The 22,340-nt window shown below is 54.1% G+C and overlaps 8 protein-coding genes across 8 annotated transcripts; 5 read left to right on the forward strand and 3 right to left on the reverse strand.

Annotated features, from left to right (window-relative positions):
- Positions 1-318: 318 nt before the first annotated feature.
- Positions 319-1,785, forward strand: G647_01361 (uncharacterized protein; the record flags this gene model as incomplete). Its single annotated transcript, XM_008724761.1, has 1 exon — positions 319-1,785. The coding sequence occupies one exon, from the start codon at positions 319-321 to the stop codon at positions 1,783-1,785; it is 1,467 nt and encodes a 488-aa protein (XP_008722983.1).
- Positions 1,786-2,087: 302 nt separating this feature from the next.
- G647_01362 (uncharacterized protein) lies at positions 2,088-3,418 on the forward strand (the record flags this gene model as incomplete). The annotated part of the gene is made up of 2 exons (XM_008724762.1): positions 2,088-2,201; positions 2,261-3,418. The coding sequence occupies 2 exons, from the start codon at positions 2,088-2,090 to the stop codon at positions 3,416-3,418; spliced, it is 1,272 nt and encodes a 423-aa protein (XP_008722984.1).
- A 586-nt stretch (positions 3,419-4,004) lies between these two features.
- On the forward strand, positions 4,005-5,891 carry G647_01363 (uncharacterized protein; the record flags this gene model as incomplete). Its single annotated transcript, XM_008724763.1, has 1 exon — positions 4,005-5,891. One exon carries the CDS (start codon positions 4,005-4,007, stop codon positions 5,889-5,891), a length of 1,887 nt encoding a protein of 628 aa, XP_008722985.1.
- A 1,714-nt stretch (positions 5,892-7,605) lies between these two features.
- Positions 7,606-8,815, forward strand: G647_01364 (uncharacterized protein; the record flags this gene model as incomplete). Its single annotated transcript, XM_008724764.1, has 2 exons — positions 7,606-7,637; positions 7,693-8,815. The coding sequence occupies 2 exons, from the start codon at positions 7,606-7,608 to the stop codon at positions 8,813-8,815; spliced, it is 1,155 nt and encodes a 384-aa protein (XP_008722986.1).
- Positions 8,816-11,155: 2,340 nt separating this feature from the next.
- G647_01365 (uncharacterized protein) lies at positions 11,156-13,486 on the reverse strand (the record flags this gene model as incomplete). Its single annotated transcript, XM_008724765.1, has 7 exons — positions 11,156-12,065; positions 12,161-12,234; positions 12,303-12,779; positions 12,836-12,972; positions 13,035-13,106; positions 13,168-13,302; positions 13,372-13,486. The coding sequence occupies 7 exons, from the start codon at positions 13,484-13,486 to the stop codon at positions 11,156-11,158; spliced, it is 1,920 nt and encodes a 639-aa protein (XP_008722987.1).
- A 2,091-nt stretch (positions 13,487-15,577) lies between these two features.
- On the forward strand, positions 15,578-17,246 carry G647_01366 (uncharacterized protein; the record flags this gene model as incomplete). Its single annotated transcript, XM_008724766.1, has 6 exons — positions 15,578-15,956; positions 16,006-16,209; positions 16,259-16,597; positions 16,650-16,819; positions 16,871-17,092; positions 17,142-17,246. The coding sequence occupies 6 exons, from the start codon at positions 15,578-15,580 to the stop codon at positions 17,244-17,246; spliced, it is 1,419 nt and encodes a 472-aa protein (XP_008722988.1).
- A 59-nt stretch (positions 17,247-17,305) lies between these two features.
- Positions 17,306-19,405, reverse strand: G647_01367 (uncharacterized protein; the record flags this gene model as incomplete). Its single annotated transcript, XM_008724767.1, has 1 exon — positions 17,306-19,405. One exon carries the CDS (start codon positions 19,403-19,405, stop codon positions 17,306-17,308), a length of 2,100 nt encoding a protein of 699 aa, XP_008722989.1.
- Positions 19,406-20,249: 844 nt separating this feature from the next.
- On the reverse strand, positions 20,250-21,377 carry G647_01368 (uncharacterized protein; the record flags this gene model as incomplete). The annotated part of the gene is made up of 1 exon (XM_008724768.1): positions 20,250-21,377. One exon carries the CDS (start codon positions 21,375-21,377, stop codon positions 20,250-20,252), a length of 1,128 nt encoding a protein of 375 aa, XP_008722990.1.
- Between the last annotated feature and the right edge of the window lie 963 nt (positions 21,378-22,340).

Consider the following 22,340-nt stretch of genomic DNA (forward strand, 5'->3'; position numbering starts at 1 on the left):
AGGTCTCATCGACTACATGCTTGTCTATCTGTCATTATTGGTTGCTGCTGGAGCAAGGCTGGTGAAGCTGACGTAAATATGTTCCTGGCTCAGGCGACTCTGCCAATATCGGCCGCTAATGCAGCAGCCCCTTGAGAGCTTAAATCGCAGGTGTAAGGGTTATGCGGCTCGTGCCCGTCACGCCCGTCAACTTCGAAACATCACATTCTGGAGCGACGGTGGTGACCCAGAGCTGCGGTGGGCTCGGTATTTGTGAGAGAAAGCGTAACTTGCTCGGGCACATCGAGAAGCAGAGGAGATGCAGCTGGCGCGAGAGCCATGGGGTCACTCATTGAACAACTTGTCTCGACGCGAACCTTCATCTTCGTCGCAGCACTCCTCTTACGCACCATCCTCCTCGTCTACGGGATTTATCAAGACTCGGTCTCGGCCTTGAAATACACGGACATCGACTACTATGTCTTCACAGACGCCGCTCGAGCCGTGTCAAGGCACTCTTCTCCCTACGACCGTGCTACCTACCGATACACTCCGTTGCTGGCGTGGATCTTGTTGCCCACCAGCTGGGGAGGGCTGTGGTTTCACTTCGGCAAGGTGTTGTTCGCTCTGTGTGATCTGATTGCCGGAGGACTGATTCTGAGGCTACTGAAGAGTAAGGGACTGCGGGAAGAAACAGCGTTGAAATATGCCAGCGTGTGGCTGTTGAATCCAATGGTCGCGAACATCAGCACCCGTGGGAGCAGTGAAGGATTCCTATGTGTATTGGTCATGGCACTCCTTTGGGCGTTTGAGACGGAAAAGGTTGCATTGTCGGGACTCTTGCTCGGATTGTGTGTTCACTTCAAGATATACCCCTTCATATACGGTGCGAGCATGTTATGGGCACTCGATACTCCCGCACCATCAAGCGAATCCTCGAAGTCGATCTCGCAGCGCGCATTGCAGCTCATCAATACCAACCGCATCACCCTGGTTGTCACCTCAGCACTCACTTTCACAGCACTCAACCTGTTGATGTACAACATCTACGGCATTCCTTTCGTTCAACATACCTTCCTGCACCATCTGACACGAATCGACCATCGGCATAACTTCTCCCCTTACAACACGCTCTTGTACTTGTCCTCGGCCCAGTCTAGGAGCACGTCCGGAATTGAGCCAACACGCTCCGTATCGTTCGAGTCCCTGGCGTTCATCCCGCAACTCCTCCTCTCCACAGTCCTCATCCCTCTCGCCCTGGCGAAACGAGACTTACCAACCACCATGCTGGCCCAGACATTGGCATTCGTCACGTTCAACAAAGTCTGCACATCACAGTACTTCTTGTGGTACTTGATCTTCCTGCCCCTGTACTTGCCGGACTCATCCCTCCTCCGCCGGCGGTGGCTAGGTATGACGGTATTAGCGTTGTGGGTACTGGGCCAAGCTCTCTGGCTGCAACAGGGATATCAACTAGAATTCCTGGGGAAGAGTATTTTTGTCCCAGGGCTGTTTGGAGCAAGCTTGCTCTTCTTTGGAATCAATTGTTGGATACTAGGTATTATCGCCGGGGATGTGGTACAAAAGACGCCAAGGTTGCAGCCGCGGTCAACTTCGACCACGGAGCAAAGGCAAGCAGTCTCTCCACCAGCCAAGAGTTCGGGAGACACGACAAACAAGACGATTGCCTCGGATGTCAAATCAGCGTCAACCGCCACTCGACCGCGTGGAAACAGCACCATCGATACCAGCAGTATCGCGAACGTCCATCTCGGGCCGCGGAATCGTGTGTTGAGGAGTAATTGAGGCCCCAAAAACCTACCAAGATGCTACTGGGCCTCTCGTCGCCTGTCTGGTGCTGTGTTGACCTACCCCACACAAGTTGAGTTGGGGAGCTTTGCCGTTGTGACCTGCTGCATGATTTGAGCCCCGCAACTCCACTTGCATGGAGAAGCTGCTCTACCATGGTGGGTGCGGCGTCGTGACATGGATGTAATGTATATTAGGGCCAGGTGGGTTCCAGGGAAACGCGATGGTTGCGCTATTGATTATACCGGCGTCATATTTTGTGCCTGATCATTGCTGAGCCAACCTGCCGTGTCGCGACGATGGGCGATTCAGATGGAACTCTTGTAAACGGAACTGGTCTTGCCACCGGCGCGAATGGCACCCTTCTCGATGGCCAAAGTGGTGATAACCCACCTGGCCAACAGAGGGACAACGTTATTGTGGCAAGTAACGGTCTTATCGAAGCCGTGGTTCTTATGCTGACGTTGTCTAGGTTGGCGCAGGCCCTGTCGGCCTGCTAGTCGCTCTTCGTCTGGCCAAAGCGGGCATCCCAACAACCGTCCTCGAAATGCTCCCCTATGTTGAACAGTCGCCTCGAGCAGCAGTCTACCACGCCGTCTCTGTTCGAGAGCTCGACCGGGCTGGCGTCCTAGAAGATTGTCGGAAAAGAGGAACTACAGGCTCGGATGTCTGCTGGAGAAAGCTCAATGGTGAGATCATCGCGGAGATCGACCGTAGGCCGGACCCCGGCGAGTATGAAGTCCTGGTCCTGGGACAACATGAACTTGCGGAGGTCATTTTCACGCACTACAAGCGATGCGAGGGTAGCCAGGTGTTGTTCAACCACAAAGTCACTGGGGTCCAAAACTCGGATACCGGAGTGGAGGTGACGGTTGAAACCTCCGAGGGCGTCAAACACCTCCATTCGAGGTATCTTGTCGGCGCGGATGGAGGTCGGAGCAGTGTCCGTCGTCTGCTTGACATTCCTTTCAACGGGTTCACATGGGATTTTAACCTGGTTGCCTGCAACGTCGTGTATCCGTTTGAGAAGTATGGGTTTCAGGGCGGTAACTTTATCGTTGACAAAGACCACTGGTGTCTCATTGCGAAGTTGAGCGAGCCGGGCTTGTGGAGGTGCTCCTACGGCGAGCTTCCTGGCTTGACACAGCAAGAGCTGTTGGATCGACAGCCCATGAAGTTCGAAGCGATTCTTCCTGGTCCGAGACCGCTCAAATACGACTTGAAGATGGCGTCACCCTACAAGATCAACCAGAGATGTGCAACCACTTTCCGAAAGGGCTCGGTCCTCCTTGCTGGGGACGCTGCGCATCTGTGCAATCCCTTTGGGGGCATGGGTCTCACTGGAGGGATATTGGACGCTGGCGCATTGAGTGATGTTCTAATAGCAGTCTTGAACCAAGGCAAGTCGGACAAGCTGCTGGACAGATACTCTGAGTTGCGACGAAAAGTCTTCCTCGAACTGGTCGACCCCAGGTCGCAGGCCAATGTGCGGCGGATATCGCAGACCGACCCCGAAACCGTGGGGCAGACCGACCCGTTCCTGAAGATGCTGAATGATCCGGCGATAGACAAGACGAAGCTGCGAGGGTTGGAGGATCTGTATGTCGACGTTATGGCGGGATACGAATAGGCCAGGTCGGCTTGCCCAAGCCTTCCTTTACTCTCATGCCGCCGTTGAGGATAGAACCCCCGTCTACAATAGAAAACACAGCATGGAAACTGAAGGTTGGGTGCGTGCGCAATAATAGTCTGCGGATGATATGAAACAGCTTGCGAGTTCAAGCCGTCACGCACACTTCCTCAGGCGGCAGCGAGGGTGGCCGTGGCAGTGCAAACGGGACTCGTGCTTGTGGCTGTGCCTCTCGCAATCAAAACGCAACCGCCTGATAATCAAACCACCCGACTCTGAGTTGCCAGCCTCCTCAGCCCCCTTCAGTCGTGTACAACCTGTCCTTGTAGCCAAATGCCGGACATTAAGTGAATGACCCCAGTCCGCCGTCGCGTTTGCGTCCAGCATATTTTCCCACGAGAACGTCGATCCTGCAAGCATCAAGTGGCGGCGACAGCAAAGTTCGTCTGAAGCATTCAGCTGCTCCGCATTCCACCACCCGAAACGCAGCAGACCCAGCAACCGGCCCTGATCGTCTACACCAAACAAGCATTCTGTGCGTGCGTGCAGTGAGTGCGGCCTTCGAGGCCGGCACGATCCCCCTACAATGCCTGTGCAAGAAGTGGTCCTCGACAACCCGGCTGCGGCGCAAGATCTTCAAGGACGGCATTCTGTACCTCCGTCAAAGGTCTCCCGCTCAGACGTCGCCTTCCCCCTAATGACGCTTCGGAAACGAGCCCCCTCCGTGGCAGACGCCCTCGAACAAGTTGGGAAAACAATGGGAGTTCTTACCATACGGGGGACGGACTCGCCAGTCCAAAGTACGGAGACAGCGGACACAAGTGAATTCCAGGACGACACATCGAGGCCTCCAATGTCGCTGAGTGACCTGCCACTGGAAGTCCAGGGCAAAGTGCTCGACTTCATCTTTGGAGACATGCATTCAGTGTACGCCGGGTCGACATCACTGCGAGGAAAGAGCGTCTCGTCCCTCATGCGACATCCACGGAGGAAGGCCGTCTCAGACCTTGCCCTGGTTTCACCAACCTGGCGCGACCTGGTGCAAGAACGAATATACCGACACATCAAGATCAAGGGCACAAGAGCCGGGTTGAAAGAGTCGGAGGAGTTCTTCTGCAACCATTCCCACCTCACGCGGCTCGTCCGACATATCGAGTTCTGGGTGCCGGTCTGGGGAGACAAAGCATCTCTTGACGACCATGCCTTGAATCCTTTTCTCGGTCCGGGGCTGCTCCTCGACGGCAGCAATGCATTCCACCAGCTCGCCAATTTCCCAGCACACGAGCGCGACCTGATACCCGCGCTCGACCCGCTGAGCTTCAGCTTCAAACTATGTGTCTACTCGGCAACGCTGTCGGAGATCTTTGCGCACATCAACTGTTTCTTTCCCCACGCCCGTGTGTTCACTCTCGAAGGTGGCCACTGCAAGAAGTCAAACATGATCCGACAGTTTCCTCAGACGCTGTTTCCCAACCCGAAGCAGCGCCTGGAACCGTTACCGAACATCCGCACCTTTGCCATGCGAGGGGCATGGAACATTATGCGCGAGTACACTCATTGGGCGACCATTGAGAAGGCCCTCCCGAACGTGGAAGAATGGCATTGCGGCTACGCCAAACCGCGGTACGAGGCCGATGTCACGATCAACGAGATTCTCTCCCGCCTACCCTCTCAACTTCGACACGTCAATATCTCCCTCGATGGTATGTACAGCAAAGATCCGACAACGCTCGGATCGAGCTTCCCCGGGTCGCCAAACCCGCACGGCCATCAAATCCAACATCTATGCGAGAGCCTCGGCCAGGTCCTCCCTCATCTCGAATCGCTCTCATTTACCGGCAAAGTCTGCGAATGTCTCTGGACCAGCGCAATCTCTGCGCTCTCGTCGCGGAAGGAAGAGCCCCGGCTCAAGCACCTGGAGATCGTCGTGAAATCGTGCTGCCGACAACGCGTCAGGGAAAGAGACCCCGACACAGGCGAACCCATCACCCATGAGTTAGGCGGCGTGATCGCAGACGGAGCGGGCATCACGAATCTCGTTTTCATCAAAGCCTTTGAACGACTGGTGCTCAAGACTGTGGAGGCCTTGCCGTTATTTCCGAGCCTAGAATACGTGAGGATACGATTCATCGACTTGGACTCCCCCTGCACTTTGCTCAACCCATACTGGCTGCTGGAGAAGACGAGAGTCTACGGCATTTGGAACGAGGAGATTGTGGAACGGCTCGGCGAACTGAAACCCGAAGTCGGGTACGTCGAGTTGGGTGACGGGATTGAGTGCGCAGGTGCAAGTTACCATAAGCGGTCGTCTTCGAATCCCGCTTCCACAGGCCCTGGCGCTACGGCAGATGGATTCGGTACCGTCGCGGTCTCAACGAGCGTTGGATCGAGCTGCAGTCTCTATCCCAAGTCGAAGCCTAAAAGCATCAAGACAAGTTCGTACAAAGTGGTTGCGGAGGCAAGGGGCCAGTGAGTGGGTGCTCGACAACGCGACAGCCAATTCGTGCAGAGGCCGAGTCGTGAAGGACGGAGAGTACGCGTGCTCAGGGTCAGTGTCGCTACAGTATTTCCCGAGCACAAAATATCTTTGGCTGCCTCGCGCGGAGGCGTCATTGCAGGGCACATTACTATTCCCCCATGGATTCAGCTGTCTGGCTGGCTGGTTGATAAAAGTTTGTTATTCTACAGTAGATGTATGGTTGCTGGATGATGGGTGGAACATTTGTTCGTCGGTTGAGATCTCTCGAATACCGTTCCGTGCCATTGCATCTCATATGGGAGCTTTGGATACTGTCCAGTCGACGACATACGGGGTACTCTACTGGTTGATGATTAACATGTTTCTAGCAGGGAGTTAAAGGCAAGTTGTCGCGCGTGGGGTCTTGCAAATTAGAGAAGCATTCAGTCAGTGAAGTGCGTTAATAGAAAAAGCAGCTCGATCCTGGTTCGCCCACACCACAGGACCGAGTACAGAGGCTCAGAGGGCGCAATAGGTGTGAATTCGGTCAGGAGATAAAATTCTCCAACACGCTGTGGCTCTGTCGCCTGCTTCCTCCATTGCAGAGTCACCACTGTCGATGTTTTCGCTTAATAAGATCCTCCTCCACGTGGGGATCGGGGCTGCCAAGGGCGCCGTTGACTCGGGCGGCCCCCTAGGCCAACGCCCCCCGCGGCGCCAAGCCGTTACCCACTCGTACTTGGTACTCGTAGGCGGCGCGTCGATCAGCTTCCAGACTCTAAATCCGTAACTCGAGCCTCATTACACCGCGACACTACAACGGCGCCTCGCATTCACGCATCAAGGACACAGCCGAACATGAGAAATTGCATCGACAGGATGGACTCGGACTCGGACTCGTCCCGCCACTCACCCTGCACTGGTTCCCCTTGCGGTTTGAAGATGCTTGTGTGTAGGGTCGCTGCCTTCTCGGCGCCTCGCATGGTTCGCATTGAGGGCGGCGAGGCAGGACGTTTCGGCAGCCTTCTCATCAAGAGTAAAGCAAGTGTGTAGTGGCTGCGGCTGAGATGGTCTCGCCCCTCATGCGCACCATGCGTCTCCTGGATCTGCCTGCCTGATCTTCGATGCCTTATATTGTTGCGCCCTGTTTTCCATCCTTCTTTGGCCTCGCTCTCGACGCGATTTCTCAGTCTATTTCCACACAGGACTTTACCGTCGACACTAGTTTCGCTCGCTACTGCCAGCGCCGCTGCTTCCTCCTTGAAGTATGGGCTCTCCAATCAGTATCGGCGGCTTTATCAGTGTCTGCCAAGTCGCCTACACGGTGAGTGATGGCCCTAGATCAGGCCACACCGGCCCTGAGCTTCTGCTTGGCTGAGTCCAATGAGTTTATCGTCGCCCTTTCGCTGACTGCGCCTCAGATATATGACCGCTGCAAGTCCTCCGTGACCGAGTTTCGAGAGCTCTCCAGGGAAGTAGCGAGTCTTCAGATCATCCTCGATGACATAAATCCTTCTGGAAAAGAAAGGAAGAGCGCGGCCATGCCTTGCCAGAAGACAAACAGATACGGCTAGGCTCGCTATGCTCCGGGTGTGGTGAGGTCCTCGACGATCTGGGAGCCCTCCTCGTCAAACACCGACAACTCGGAAGAACACAGAGCTTCAGAGAAAGATTGAGATGGGCACCCAAGGATATAGGTCCCATGCGCAACAGGCTCATGGCTCAGACCATGTACCTGAGTTCATTGCATGCCAGCTTGGTGTCTGTTCCCCCCGTCGTCTGCGCCAGAGATTGGTAATTACTAACTACCTGGTAGGGCTTCATCCACCGCAGATGAGCAAGAAAGGTCGCAAGCCCAGATCCTACTAGCCGTGAATACCATACATAAGGGATATGAAGACGGAACCCGGAGAACTTCTGCCCTCTCACAAGCCACCGTTGAGGACATTGACGTCGATGAAAGCGATGCCTGGGAAGGTATCACAAGCGAGATTCAGCGGGAAAATGTCGACAGAACCGTCATCCATGCTAACCGAAACTTCATCAAGCGTTGGATGTTCCGCGTTATGCTGGCGGATGTTGGAGAGTCTGACGAATACGGTGCCGAACAAGAGGCACCGCCTACATCGGTCACACAGCAACCAACGTCTCCACTTGCTGAGACTGAAGACATGTATGGCGCTCCCGAACGGACAGCGTCATGGGTGTCATCTCAAAGCCGGCCCCAAACCGAATATGATGTGATATCTTCAGGAGTACCAGATTCGAGCGATCATCAACCGATGGAAAGGACGCCCAGCTTCGGCTCGCACCGAAGCAAATCCAGCGATTGGCGCCCAGTGGCCGGACCAAATGCCGACTATGTGGAATCACTACTCGCCCGACTTTTGTCGTCGGATGAAACAGTTGAAAAGAATCGGGAACATGTGACCCTGATCGCGAAGCGCATGTTCTGTCAACTCGACTTCTCCGGCCAGGGACATCTCTATCATAAATCGGTCGAGAAAAGATGCTGGGCGGCCATACAAAAGAGCGAGGTCAAGCTTGAAAGAGCACATCTAAGGCGATTGATCAAGGCCGGTGACAAGGACCATAACAACAAGATCGACCTTCATGAATTCATCACATTTGTCAGGGAGCTCTTGACGGCTGCGCAGGCCGCCAAAGAAGCTGGATTCAGAGATGCCATCGAGGCCAGTAATGAGGAAGGGCTTGACTATATGAGCACATATGTGCAGAAGCGCTCGACTGCAGCACTACCTTGGAATTCGAAGCGCCCAACATCATCACGTGCAACTTGGATGTTTGCAACTCGACGGATGACCACCCTGTTTCGCTCGGATCGGCCGCCACATGCTGATCTTAGCACATTTGCCAACATCGAGCTCGCCGCCAACCGATGCATTGATGTTCTTGGAGCAAAGAGATCACAATACTAAGCAAAGAACAATTCGGTGAATATCAGCAGCCATTCAGGAACGTCCTCGAGGTCGCTGCCCAATTCTCGCTCTTCAGCCAACAAGACCCTGAGGGCACACTGCATGAGCTTGACCGCTTCGACGAGGTTGCAGCACTGGTTCCCACGGAGGAGGATGAGACGTATCAAGACTGTCCGATCATGGAACTCAGGCTCCTTAAGGATCAGAGTTTCGCGCTGCTTCGATCTCTGCTCGGTTTCGTAATGGTGCTGGATTCCGGGACCGGTGCAAACCACGAGAAGACTCCATTAAGTCTTGAGGATTGGAGGAAGTTGCGGATCACAGACCGCGCCGATCGTATACTCCAATCCTCGAGTTTCTTCCTGGGAGCGAGGCGAATCGTGGATGAAAGTCGCCAGTGGCTGAGCAGCCATCCGCAATTGACCGGAGCTGCCTCCGAGGGCCTAGAGACCGCCTTGAGGCTATATCGTCAGCAAATTCAACTTGAGCATGCGAGGCAGACGGCTTCCCACATGGTGCAGCTACAGTCCGAAAATATGGTCACCATCGAAATTGTCAAAGCAAAAGGGTTCCCCAAAAAGAATCGGATCCGTATGTTGCTCTTCTTGAGCCGAGGCACGTGCTGACAGCAGAGCAATAGGAACGCCCAGTGTCCTAGCTAAGTTGACCGGGCCCCCCATGACCAGGGTCTCTTTGTCGACAAATTTCGAAAAGGGGTGTGATCCGGAGTGGAATTTGAGAGATCACTGCGGGTAACATGCGAACTCTACACGATACCGGTCTCGACTGTGAAAGCTAATCTACTATAGGCCCGTACGATTGTTCGACAGGTTTAAGATCGAGGTCATTGTTATGTATGAGGGCATCGGCGGGCAGACGTCCACAGTCTGGGGATACCATAACTTCTCCGCTGCCCAGGTAGTGCCCGACCTCAGCATCTCGCAAAGACGTCAGTGCCCTCAACTATGGTTGATCTTTCTTCGTTTCCCCATCTGCTGACCGGGTCCAGATCAGAAATCTTTCCGGTTGCAGAATCCTAGCTCGAACAAGCCTGTCGAAGGGAAGATAACACTGGCATTTACACCACACGCCGCGGACACCGCCGAGATGCCGCGAGAGGAGAATACGGTGTTTTTGCTGGTATCCGGCAATTGTTGAAGAGTGTGTCTCAATTGCCGGTCCCGCCTGGGTGGGAGATGAAGCACACTGTCGACGGCAGGGTATTCTTCACTGGCAACCGAACCCATCACACGTTCACCACAGCAGCGGCTTATGTGGAATGAGATTTGCGTTGCGGTTGTGTTGCTTGGTCAAGTGTGATGTTGCTTCGTCAAGTGTGATGTTGCTTCGTCAAGTGTGATGTTGCTTCGTCAAGTGTGATAGATAGGAGGTCGTCCATGTTGATCACTAATTTGCGGAGCTCATACATATATCTAGCTTGAGATCTGCTGTAGAAACCAAAATATCGGAATTGTTGGCACAATCTCCAGCATTCGACTATGCAACTTTACGTACTGGAGGTGCTGTAGATCTCATCTTTACCTGAGTCGCGACCAAGTATAGAAGGAAGGCTTTGTAGTACTCACATCTACGTCCTCGCATACGACGGGTCAGATTGAGAAGGATCTAGAGCTAGAGGTCACGCTCCCCTCTCTACGTTACATAGGGCTTAAGAGGATATAAAGCACATGGGCATCCGGCATGGTACTGCATACTGTATACTGTATTTGCATGTCCATTCCAGCATGCTGTACTGTCTTTGATTACACCAGCCAGTCAGACGGGTAAGTATGAGTCGCTGCAGCCTGTCAGACGGGTGAGTGAGTGTACCTAGGTAGCCACATCCAGGGTGAGTCTGGGTCTCAGTCTCAGTCTCAGACTCGGTCTATGTTCAATACTACCTAGGTACCTTTTCCCTTTGACAATGACTGTACCCTGCTACCTAGGTCAACATATCCGTCCAGTTCAAAGTCAATCCGAGTCAAACCCGGGCAAGGTCCTGTCATGCTATGCTATGTCATGTCGAGTCAAGCAAGCGTCAACCGTCTGTCAAGCTCAATGACGGCCACACTCCATCCCTCCCTATCTTTGTCCCTATCCCTGTCCCTATCCCTGTCCCTGTCCCCCTTCTCATCACTAAAATCATTCCTGATATACACGCGCAGACACAAACAGAGAGAGACACAATGGATGCCCTACGTCTCTGCTCAATGAGTCAAGGCATAATCTTCCTTGATCACCGCAAAATGTACCTCCACAGAATACCCTTCATGCATCTACTCAACCAGTCAAGCTATAATCCTCCTTGATTACACTACAGAGTGAGCTTCATACCTCCACTCAACAAGTCAAGCCGTAATCCTCCTTGATCAGCAGGCCCGCCTTCTCGGCAAGCATAAACACGGGCCCCTGTAGATTCACGTCCGGCAGCCTGGGAACGGTACTCACATCGGCGACACGCAGACCCTGGACGCCATAGACGCGCAGCCGTGCATCGACGACGCCGCCGTCCCGCTCCGGCAACATCTGGCACGTGCCGCTGGCGTGCCAGTTCGGGATCGTGTTGGCCTGGATGTACTGGAAGATGACGTCGTCCGAGGCGTTGGCCGGCACGTGCGCCCATCCGGGCTGGACCTCGCCGTTGGCCGGGCCGACCGTGTACTGCGCGAGAGCCGGGTGGGCGAGCAGTTTGCGCAGGTCCTTGAACGCGTTGATGGCCACGGCCCGGTCGGTCGCGTCGGCGTAGTAGTTCGGGTCGATGTTGGGGGCGTCGGACATGGACGACGACTTGAGCGTGACGCTGCCGCGGCTGAGGGCCACGAGCGGGGACGCCGTCAGTGAGATGTACGACAGGTTCGACTGCGGAATGTAGTATGCCTCGGGGGAGTTGGGGGTGGTGGGCGGTGCCGTCCAGGAGCAGGAGGCACTGGAGCCAGAGCCAGAGCCAGGACTGCTGGGCAAGAGGGCCACGTTGCTTGGGTAGAAGACGGATTCGTAGAGGAACTCGACGTGTGATTGGTTGACCAGGCCGGCGTCGAGGACGGCTTGGGCGCCGATGGCCTGCAGCGTCGCGTTGGAGAGCTGTTGGAAGGCGTTGGTGATGCCCGAGGGGGCGGACCAGGGGCCCGTTCCGTCTGTGAGGAACTGTTGCTCCGCGGCGGCGAGGGTGCTGTCGTTGATGGCTATGGAGCTGGTTGACGCCGACTGCTGGACCGTGGCCATGATACTGAAGACGGAGTGGTCGTTCATGCTACGAGCACGGGCGGTCAGGTCAGTACAGTACAAATGCGGATTCAAATGTAAATATATGCGCAGGTGACAACCGCATTCGAGTCGGAGACCTACTTTTGACCGACGTTCTCGTTGATGTATACTGGCTTGATGCCGTTGGTGGTCAGCTGAGCCTCAGGCCCAATACCCTGTTCGAAGTGGTATTAGCAACGAGAGTCCCGCGGCTTCATACATGCATGCATGCAGGCTTACGCACCGAGATCATTAGAAGCTGAGGTGTGTTGAAAGCTCCCATAGTGATGATGACTTCCTTGGCGGCATAGACGTTGATGAACTGCCCCGTCGGCTGGTCTGTAAAGGACACGCCTGTGGCGGTAGACGTCCCGTTGCTGCTCTTGGTGAACTGAATCGCCGTAACGGACGCATAATGGAGGACGTCGAGGTTTGTGCGGTTTTGGATCGGCACGTAAAAGGCCTCGTAGCTGGAGCTGCGTCTGAGTCGACTGTCAAAACATCCGGTACCCTGCTTGACGCCTGTGTTGTTACCATTGTTGAGCTCGTCGACGATAGGGATGCCGATCGCTTCGCCGGCTTGGATGAAGCCGACATTTGAATTGGGGACGTATCCCTGGAACGCGATCTGGAGCTCTCCATTCGAGTATGCTGTTGGATCCCACGTCTCGAAACTGTGGTCGTTGGCGTCGTTGAAGTTGGGGGCATTGAAGTGTGTTTGCTGCACAGTTTAGCCATGATCACAGTTTCGTGGCCACCGCTGTGGAGGCTACCCACCTTGACGGCTAGAGGGTAGAGGTCATCCCATCCCCAGCCTGGGTTGCCAAGCTGGACCCATTTGTCAAACACGCTGGCGCTCCCTCTTCCGTAGTACAGGCCGTTGATTGTCGAACTACCACCTAGCCCACGGCCTCCTGCGCGTCGGTCAGCACCTCCGTTATATTTCTGGCCGGACAGCTGCATGGCGCACACATACGGTGATAGGGAAGAATCCGATTGTTCAAGTTCTTCTGCGGCACCGTATAATAGTTGTAGTCAACCGCCGTTCCTAGGGAGCGTAGTGCTTAGTTACTGGAGCAGGGATCGATGGACAGATCGTAAGAATTTACCAGCAAGATACTGATTGCCGCCGGGAGTCTTTGTGTTGGCAACCACATCTGGGACTGGCCCGTTTTCGAGCACGAGCACTCTGATATCGGGGCATTCAGTCAATCGATTCGCGATGACAAGCCCTGCAGTGCCGCCTATGGATCATTAGCTACCATGCAGGCATGCCAGCACCGAGACACTCCAGCCTAAAGGTGTTGTCCTACCCCCGGCGATGATGAAATCGTACGTATCTTGAATAGTCTGTCGTTTGATCTGTTTGATGGGTTTAGCACAGACCAGACTAACGGCCACAATGGCAATAATTGCAGGAAGATGCATGGCTGCAAGATTCCTTTGAGCAGCCCTCTCTAGATGAATGAAAGTAGCGACCGAGCCAGGAGATGAGGCTCCACGTTCAGCGTTGATTTATATTTCCCCAGACACCGCCCAAGAAACGACACGCACAAACATGGGTCGCCCAAGCCCCTCCATTGTCGTCATGGTACGGCAGCCACGAGACATAGTATGTTCAGGCCAAGTCAGCTCGACGACCAGACACTGTGAGGTCGATCGTTATAGGTATGCGGAAATAGGCTGCTGAAACGATCGAGTCGATCACCATCGTTCTTGCTCTGCTGCCTTACGGGGCCTGTCCAACAGGTGTTCGGTCCTGAGGGCACTCGCATGACAACGTAATATCATACCGAGGGGAAAGCTTCGCTCTGACAGCAAGGAGCCCAGAGAGAGATCGCAGCCCATAGGATTGCTGACTGTTGGAGATCGATGCTGACTTACTGCATTTCCTGGGCTGATCGGTGTTGGAATATCTGTGAGGTCCGAATAACATCGTGGGGAGTTGCGGCGCTCCGCTTGGGCTCAATCTGAAAACAAGACTGTGTTCTCGATGATCTCCTCCCATGGCGCAGGAATTCTATGCTAAGCGAGGTCGATTGACGAGTTGCTCTAAAACCAGACTGCACTCGATTGCGAGTGTGATGCTCGAGGGCCTCACAGCTGGACCGTGGGTACAGTAAATGCATTAGTAAACGGGTTGATGCTTCAGAAGTTGTAATCCCTTTCCGTGTTCGGATTCTGTGTCCCACTTCCCAGAGCGGTTATATCACGAACGTCTGCGTGTCGTGCTTATGTTGAGTCCCGAGTCCGGCGCACGGGCTCCACTGACCTAATCAAAAGCTCCCTGTCCGCGAGTTGAGCCTCGTCAGCAAAACCACCATGCCGATCGTCGCCCAGTGGGTTCTTGTGTTGTCAGCCACAACACGGCTCGGGGTGGCTGGCTGTTTTCCATCTTCAGTAGCGAGAAGGAGCATGAGGCAACCTGCCACAGCCGATTCCCGTCCGACGCGCTGGAGCACTGAGCTTGGCGTTCGAGCCCTCATGGTGCGAGTTCAGCACCTATTCGTCTTTGCCGTCGATCAAGAGTCTGAGCATTGTCGGCACACGTCAGCCTTGTGTGAAGGAGCTGCTGAACCAGAAAAGAGGCTGCAAATCATCCCAAGGGGACCACTGTGAAGAGCCTCGTAAGATCGCGACTTGTGACATCAGGGCGAAATGTTGCTGGACCTCGCGTGCCAGTCCACCTTACGCTTACTACTCGCTCCTCGCCCGCCATTCCAGCGGCGACCGTCGTGAAGCTGAACCACATCAATGAGCGGTACATGCCGGCAGGAGCAACTGACAAAGAGCGGCGTGAGGTCTGTCTGAGAAGGATCCCACTGCCGTGTCCGTATACGTCTCGCTCCTGAAAATGATGAAGTCATCCTGCGCATGTACACGGACCGGTCTTCTACCGTTGCAGGTAGGTATCATAGACCTTCGCGACTTGGAATCTCTCGGACACCAGAAAACCAGTAGCGCTATGGCAAGTAAAGATTCAATACTTTGACGGGCAATTTTCTCCTAAGCGGATTGTTCACATGCCACAGATATATGCTTGAGCTAGATACCTTCGTTGATGCAGATTGAAAGCGATGGAGCCCGGACAGATTGGCCACGCAGGGCTGCTCGTTATCGAGCAAGGACTGTGACATCTTCTCAGACAGATTGCCATCAAGAGCTAGCTCTTGAAGTCAGAGTCAGGCACTATCGGCATCGACAAAATCCAGGCACGATACGTGACGGGTTGAGCTCACTGCATGAAGGTATTCGAGGGTACTTCGTATACACTCGATGCTTTCGAAGCGGTCATCCGAATGTTTCAGCTTGAGCACAGAATTTTCTCATCTGAAGAAACGATTGACTGGTATGGGAGCCTGAACCGGAGTCAGGCCGCCCATCAAACCCCACGATGGCCGTCAGCAACCGAACTTCCCGGCCTGACATCGACGCAGGACTGCAGTTTGACCCTGTCCGTCTGGTACACCTACATCTGCAACGCTCTACAGCTGAGCGCTGAGGTAGCGCCGGGCAAGGATGGCGCTCGATCCGGAGCATGTCGACTATCTCGGCTCGATCTTGAGTTCCGACGAAATCATCTTTCCCTCGTCATATCGATACCGCGCTGAATCATTGCCATGGGCGGCTCAGAAAGACCAAAAGCCGGTGTTGGTGATTCGCCCAGCAAACGTCGAATCCTTGAGCAAGGCCTTAGCGTACCTTTCAACCACTGATTTGGGTATTGGCATTCGCAGTCAAGGTGTGGGCTCAGCTTCGGCTAAGGATGTCTTGATTAGCTTGACAGCCTTTGATGGCATCGAGTTCGACCAGCAGAATGAGACCGTCACAGTCGGCGCCGGACAGAGTTGGGGGGAGTACTATGAGAAGATGGACAAGATCGCGCCGGGATATGCGAGTGAGCTGTTCGTCGACAGTTATAGTAGATGTGCTGACGTCCTCTGCAGCTGTCTCTGTGCGCACACCTTGTGTAGGCGTTGGTGGAAGTATTCTCGGTGGTGGATACTCCTGGCTGTCCTCGGAATTTGGGTTGACTTCGGATCCGGTCAATTTGCTTGATGCCCAGGTTGTCAAAGTCGATGGCACCGTGTTATGGGCGGCCGAAGATCCTGACCTGCTCTTTGCCCTCAGAGGAGCGTATGGCTTTGCTGGTAGGAGTTCACACGATGCGGTCCTGGTGGAAAGCTGATGCCGTGACAGTGGTTACCCAGTTCAAACTCCGAGCTCGCACGTATCAGCATGAGATATGGGGAGGTAACATCTTCATCCCAAGGACTCAGCTAAAAGCAGTCGTCGAAGGCATCGTGGCCATGGACTCGAGACCACCCAACCCCAAAGTAGCCTTCTATCTGTTCATGATGCGAAAAGAACAACTAGCCTTCATACGCGCGGAAGAAGACATGTTGATGATTCAAGCGTTCGACGCATTAGGCGCAGCGCACGGCAGAAGTCCTGGTGGCTTCAAATGGGCGCTTGACTGTCCTGGGGCCGTCGACAAGACCAAGACCTTGAGCCTCTCAGAACTGGCCAAGTTGCAAGGTAGGTCCCTTGTTTTTGATTCGAGGATCCCAGATTGACAGTTCCGACACAGAGAGCATTGGAAAGATCAAAGGCACAGCGAACACGTGGTGGGCACCAATGGCCCTGTCCATCGTGGATGATGCAATACTTCTTCGAGCGTTCGACTGGTATGACAAGGCGGCGAAGTCACCTGGCACCGTTGGGGAACGTGTGGCTTTGTTCTTCGAGTTCTTCACCACAGTAGGCATTTGATCCGCTTGATATTTCGGCAGAGTTAACCGAATGTCCCAGCGAGACTCTTTGACCCCGGATATCGAGTCAGCTTGGCCACGTCCCAGAGGCTTCCAGCACAAGATAACGATCAGCGCTGGGACAGACATCGCTGCGTCTGACAGAGAAGCCGATATGGCGAGAAGTCTTGTCCGCGACGGTGCGAAACAAGTGGTGAACTTATCAGGTCCCATCCAAATTGTACCCAACGCCATAGAGGACTTTCATGACCCTGTCGCCCAGGTGAGTCCGATGCGTGATACGAAGGCGCGTTTCTGAACATTGCCCATAGATATATCGAGAACACTATCCACGACTGCAAGAGTTGAAGAAGAGATTCGACCCCGATAACAAACTGGGAGGTCCTGTCAAGTTGACGTCGCCAGTGCGATTTTGAAGCCTGCAGACGACCTGGCCGTGGAGTAGCGGCCAACAAGTACTCTTCTGCGTTGCGATTCAGCGCCGCTGGATTGTGCTCTGGAACTTCTTCGCACCGTGTCCTTGATCAATTTCTTCAAAGTATGGCTTCTTTGCTGGATGGAACCATTGCGGCGGCCCGAAGAATGGCTCGATCAACTCAGTGTCTTTCGATGGTATTGGGTGAAAGTCATCTGGGAACGCCACTGCCACGTCAAGGCCTGAGAGCTCACAGTTCACTTCAATTGGTGTCTCGTCCAGGAGTCCATGGCGAAGAGTGTTCATCGACCAGCCGAGCCACTCTTCAGTGTCATTTCGCTCTTCGTTCTCATCCTCATTGTCCCAGCCGTCGCTGACCGTGTTCTCCTCACCGTCAGAGTCCGGTTCAGCCATTGTCCAGAAATCACGTCTGTCAAAAAGCACTTGATAGTCAGTGTGGTGCTTGCTTTGGTAATATTCGTCTTCGGTAGTGAGGGCATAGTAGGCCTCCGCTCTGCTAATCCTATCGAGGACGAAGCTTGCCTCCCATACAATTTCTGTTTCAACCCTGCCGAAATGGTCGTAGAGAGCCTCCTCCACGACTTCTTGCTCCGAGGCGAAGGGATAGTCGAAATCATCATCGAGGTCCCCGTGGAAAATATCAACGTCCTTGCCCCCCAAATTAGGATAGGAAAGCTTTCGAGCTTCGTCAAGCGCTTTTGGCGAAGGATTGAGTCTCTCCCCTAGCCACCCAAGCGGCTGCTTGAAATCAGGAGCCAATGGATCTTGAAGTGCTTCTCCTAACGAGCCGGTTTCGATGTATGACGCGATTCTCCAGTCCATCTCGTAGCGGAATTTGTACTCGAGTTCCAATGCGCTGTACCTGTGCCGATCACTATTGTGGAGTGTGCCACCATGGTTGTTCCTCCGTTCGACCAGCTCATACTGCAAGGTCCCCAGGTTGTCAAAGAAATCGAGTATCCTCCTACGGGCTCTCGCTGCCCAGCCCACCAATGCTGGATCTTTCCTCGGCAGACCCCGGGGGTCAACCTGAAAAAGCACGTAAAGCACCGGAACATGAATACATCCTTCTGTATGAATACCCTCCTCGAGCTTTATGTCGGCCAGAGCGGCAGCTCTGTATAGACGCGGGGAAACTTTGAAAGGCTGATCTTCAGGGTACAAGAAGTACTCAATGGCGAGGGTCTCGCGCAGCCAATGCGCATTGCGAGTTGCCCGTAGGGCTCGTTCGTCGAGGAGTTGCCAGAAGTCCAGTGACGGTCGCTGTTGTAAATCCTCGGTATCAAACCCTATCATCTGTGTGACTACATTGCGAAAGGCATCCGTATGATGCAAGTTATAACTCTGTGCCTTCTCATCGCCGATGGTCAACACCCCCAAAACTCGCATCTGACAGTGGAAGATGAGCTCAGTGTCCCAGTCGGCGGTATACGCATTCAGATCATAATTTTGCTGAGTCACAGCGTCTTTGGACTCTTCATCCTCATAGATATCACTGTCTCTCATCAAGCGGATATCCCACATGCACATCTCTAGTGCCAACGAGCGGTTATCCTCGTCGGCACCCGACAAGCACCGGGCCAGCAGAGTTTCTAGATCGTTCGGTCCTCCTGTGAACCGGCAGAACCAGAGAGGGAGACTTCTCTGCTTAGAGACGGCTTGGAACTTGGTAATAGCGTACGCCAGGTTATCTGCTAGCCACATCCTCACTTGGCCCCATGTACACCAGGAGCTGTTCAGCACGGCTCGGGTCATGCTTCTGACATCCCAACTGGAAAGCGGAAGATCAAGGATAGGAACAAGGTAGTGCAAGTTGTAGACGCTGAACATTTTATCAACATCATGGCTGTAGAAAGTCAGGAGAAAGGCAGCACGGTAAACGGCTTTTGTTCCTGACAACTTGACAGCAATTCGCGGCGAAGCTGTGAGCAGGTTTCCGTTCATGGCAGTGAGGAACACCTGTTGTAACAACTCATCCGGCAGATTTTCCAGGTGACAAGATGCGGCGATACGAGTTTCTGTTTCCGTCATAGCTCTCCGACGTTTATTCGCGTGGCCGTTGAGCTGACGCAATGTTGAGGTTGTGTCGGAGTAGATCGAGCCATTCCGCGTTCGCTTCAGAGAAGACGTCCACTCCATGGCCGTAGAACTCTTGCCCGTGGCTGTGATGGGCGCCTTGCGTCCTGCTGACTGTGATGACTGACTGTCAGGAAATCGGAATGTTGTCCTTCAAGGAGTGGAAGCGAAGTCTCAAAAGTAATTGGTGATTAAAGACGCGTTCACCCTGACGCGCAGTCACGTGTATTCGAGTCACGTGCGCGGGAGGTCGATTAAGACGAATACTCGCCATCAGAGCGGAAGATATCATGGAGCGACTGCAACAAACAGGTGGGGAAAGGAGATCTAAAGGCCTCATTCTAAGGGACACTCTATCCCAACATCATCAAGTCATGTCTCGTAGTCTCGTCCTCGTACGCGTCGATATCGTCATTTCGTGTCTTTCAACTCCCCAATGCTTCGCCCACATGGCATGCTCGCTTGTTCGCTATGCAACCGCTAGATTCCAATCCGCATAAAAGAGCGACTCCTGAACTTTGAAAAGCATGCCCTTCCCGATCACAGTTATATAAAGCTGCCGGTCTCCTGGAGAGCGATTCTGAGATGCTCACGATGGGTAGATGCTGTGATAGAGATGAGAAGACAGGTAGACAGTGCAATGCCACGCAGCGCCATGCTGGTAACGATTCCATATCCAACGGTGTAAATTTCGTCAAATGCCCAATAACTCCTCCCCCAGATCGGCGGCAAGATTTCCCATCGTTGCTCTCATCTTCTCCGGCTCCTTTTTATTCTCGTTGTTTGGTGGTGGCGAGTTGGATGTGTTTCTATGCTTCTTCTCCATCCAAATAGCGCGTCAGCGCATCTTCGACCTACTCTTGCTGTTGTTCCCAGCCAAGAAAATAGGGGCAAGATTGAAGGGAAATCAGTAGTCGCTCTCGCGACCGCGACTCACCGCACGTCGAGACCTCGAATGCCTGCTACGGGTGTCGTCGTAGTCCGGGGAGACACCGCCAGTTTCTTCATATATATCTCTTGCGCGATTCGAATCTTTGATTGCGAGTCTGTCGTCGTAGTGCCCACCGGCGCCGGATCCACCTCCACGGTAGCTTTCACTACTCTGGGGTACAGGGCCATCGTAATACCAGCGACCGTCACGTCCCTTGTAATAACCGCCATGCTCTCGTGCTCGGGCACGGCGTTCTCGCTCCAAGCGCCTCTTGTGGTGTTCCTCCTTTTGCGAGAGGAGTTCCTTGTGCTGGCTGTGTTCTTCCGAAACTTCATTCCATTCACTCACCGCACCCTTGATGCCCAGCGCCGCGATACCGATCGCGGCAGCGTCCTGCCATCGGGACGCCCGTTGCTGCTTGTGAGCCTCTTCTGGAGACAACTTCCCTTCGCGGACTTTCTCCATACGTTTGTCGTGCGACTCAATCGAGGAGTACACCTTCGAGGCGGCATGAATGGTAGCCACACTGGCCAACGCGGCGGTTATCCATTTTTTCCGTTGCATCTTGGAAATGTTCTTCTCTTCTTCGGTCGACGAAACCAACGAGGAGGAGGAGGAGGACGACGACGACGAGCTCCGTTTGCGGCGAGAGCGACCAGCGGACGATTTTGCACGTACTCGAGAGCGCGGCGGAACTGAGCCTTCAGAGTCGTAGTAACTGTCTCGATGATGGTCTCGATCTCGGCCTCGATTGTAAGCAACTAGAGCCCCAGCCCCAGCACCAGCGCCGGCTGCTCCCACTGTTCGAGCGTTGTTCATAGAACTGGATCTCCGTTGCTGACCGGGACGACCGGGTCGTCGAGGCAGGATTTCACCCCTATGTCGCACCACTTCAACAATCTCTTCGTCCGAACCCACGTCTCTCCGGCGCCGCAACACAAGACCTTTCTCTTCCATTGTTCTCCTGTCGTAGAGATCGGGATCTCGTTGAGGGCCCTGTCCACGCATTTTCTTGTATTTACGGTGTAGGGGATCGAGAACCTTCTCCTGATGGGTAAGGGCGAGGTTGACGCCATTGAGGCCGATACCGATAGCCTGATCCATTTTGAAACTAGCCGGGTGTCACACTGCTGGGGTCTTGTCGTGGCCCTTCCTGGTCTTTCGGCTTTGCACCTCGTGCAGCGGAGGCGCAATGGGGGTTCACGGACGCCTTGCAGCAATCTGCGCCCGGATTGTAAACGGCTGAAGGGCGGTTCAGGTGAAGGTGCAGGTTGCAAGGGCAAATTGACCTATTGGCTGATTGATGACCCGACCTTATGCTTGATTGGGATGCTGATCAACCGGCCCGACGCAGAGCAAACATTGTGCAGGTACACAAAGCAAGGCTGGACTATCGATCGCGACGTCGACGAGATCTCGTAAGCGGTTATGCTCGCACAGAGGCTTGGGGTTGCGGGTGAAAGTCAGAGGACAAGCAGACAAACGCAGACCATAAGCAAATAGAAGTAATAAAGCGCAGAGTCTAGCGAGAAGACGTCATTGTGTAGCTTGCTACACCGACTTTGCAGATACTCATTGGGCTGCGGAAGGTATTTGAAGGCAATAGGCTGGATATGTACGGAGTAGAAAGGAACAGAAGAAGCAACGGGCAAGGGTTTCGCGGGCCCTTATAGCATTGGACAAGCAACTCGGCAAGTGGCGCTGGACGGGGACCGCAAATGCCCCTGAACGGGTTAGCTCTCGGGGGCAGGCAAGAATGCCATCTTGTCGTGGCCCACTTCATAACGGCAAAGCGCGAGGACTCATCGCCCGAACATGGCAGATCCTCCGCAAGGAAAGCTTGAGCGGTATGTCAGGGTCGATCCGGTATTTCTGGATCGACGACCATGCGGCGGCCGCATAACCGAGACGTCGAGATGGCCAAGACGAAGCAGGAACAACAGTGCTGCAACAAGAATCCGGTGGTCTCTTAACCTGGACAAATCTCAGAGCCTTTTCTCCCTCAAAAACAGGATGATCCTACGAGGTGGCGCTCCCGAAACGGAAGGCACGAACCAGCCTCCTCGA

The sequence above is a fragment of the Cladophialophora carrionii genome, assembly GCF_000365165.1.
Source record: "Cladophialophora carrionii CBS 160.54 unplaced genomic scaffold supercont1.1, whole genome shotgun sequence".
Lineage (NCBI taxonomy): Eukaryota > Fungi > Ascomycota > Eurotiomycetes > Chaetothyriales > Herpotrichiellaceae > Cladophialophora > Cladophialophora carrionii.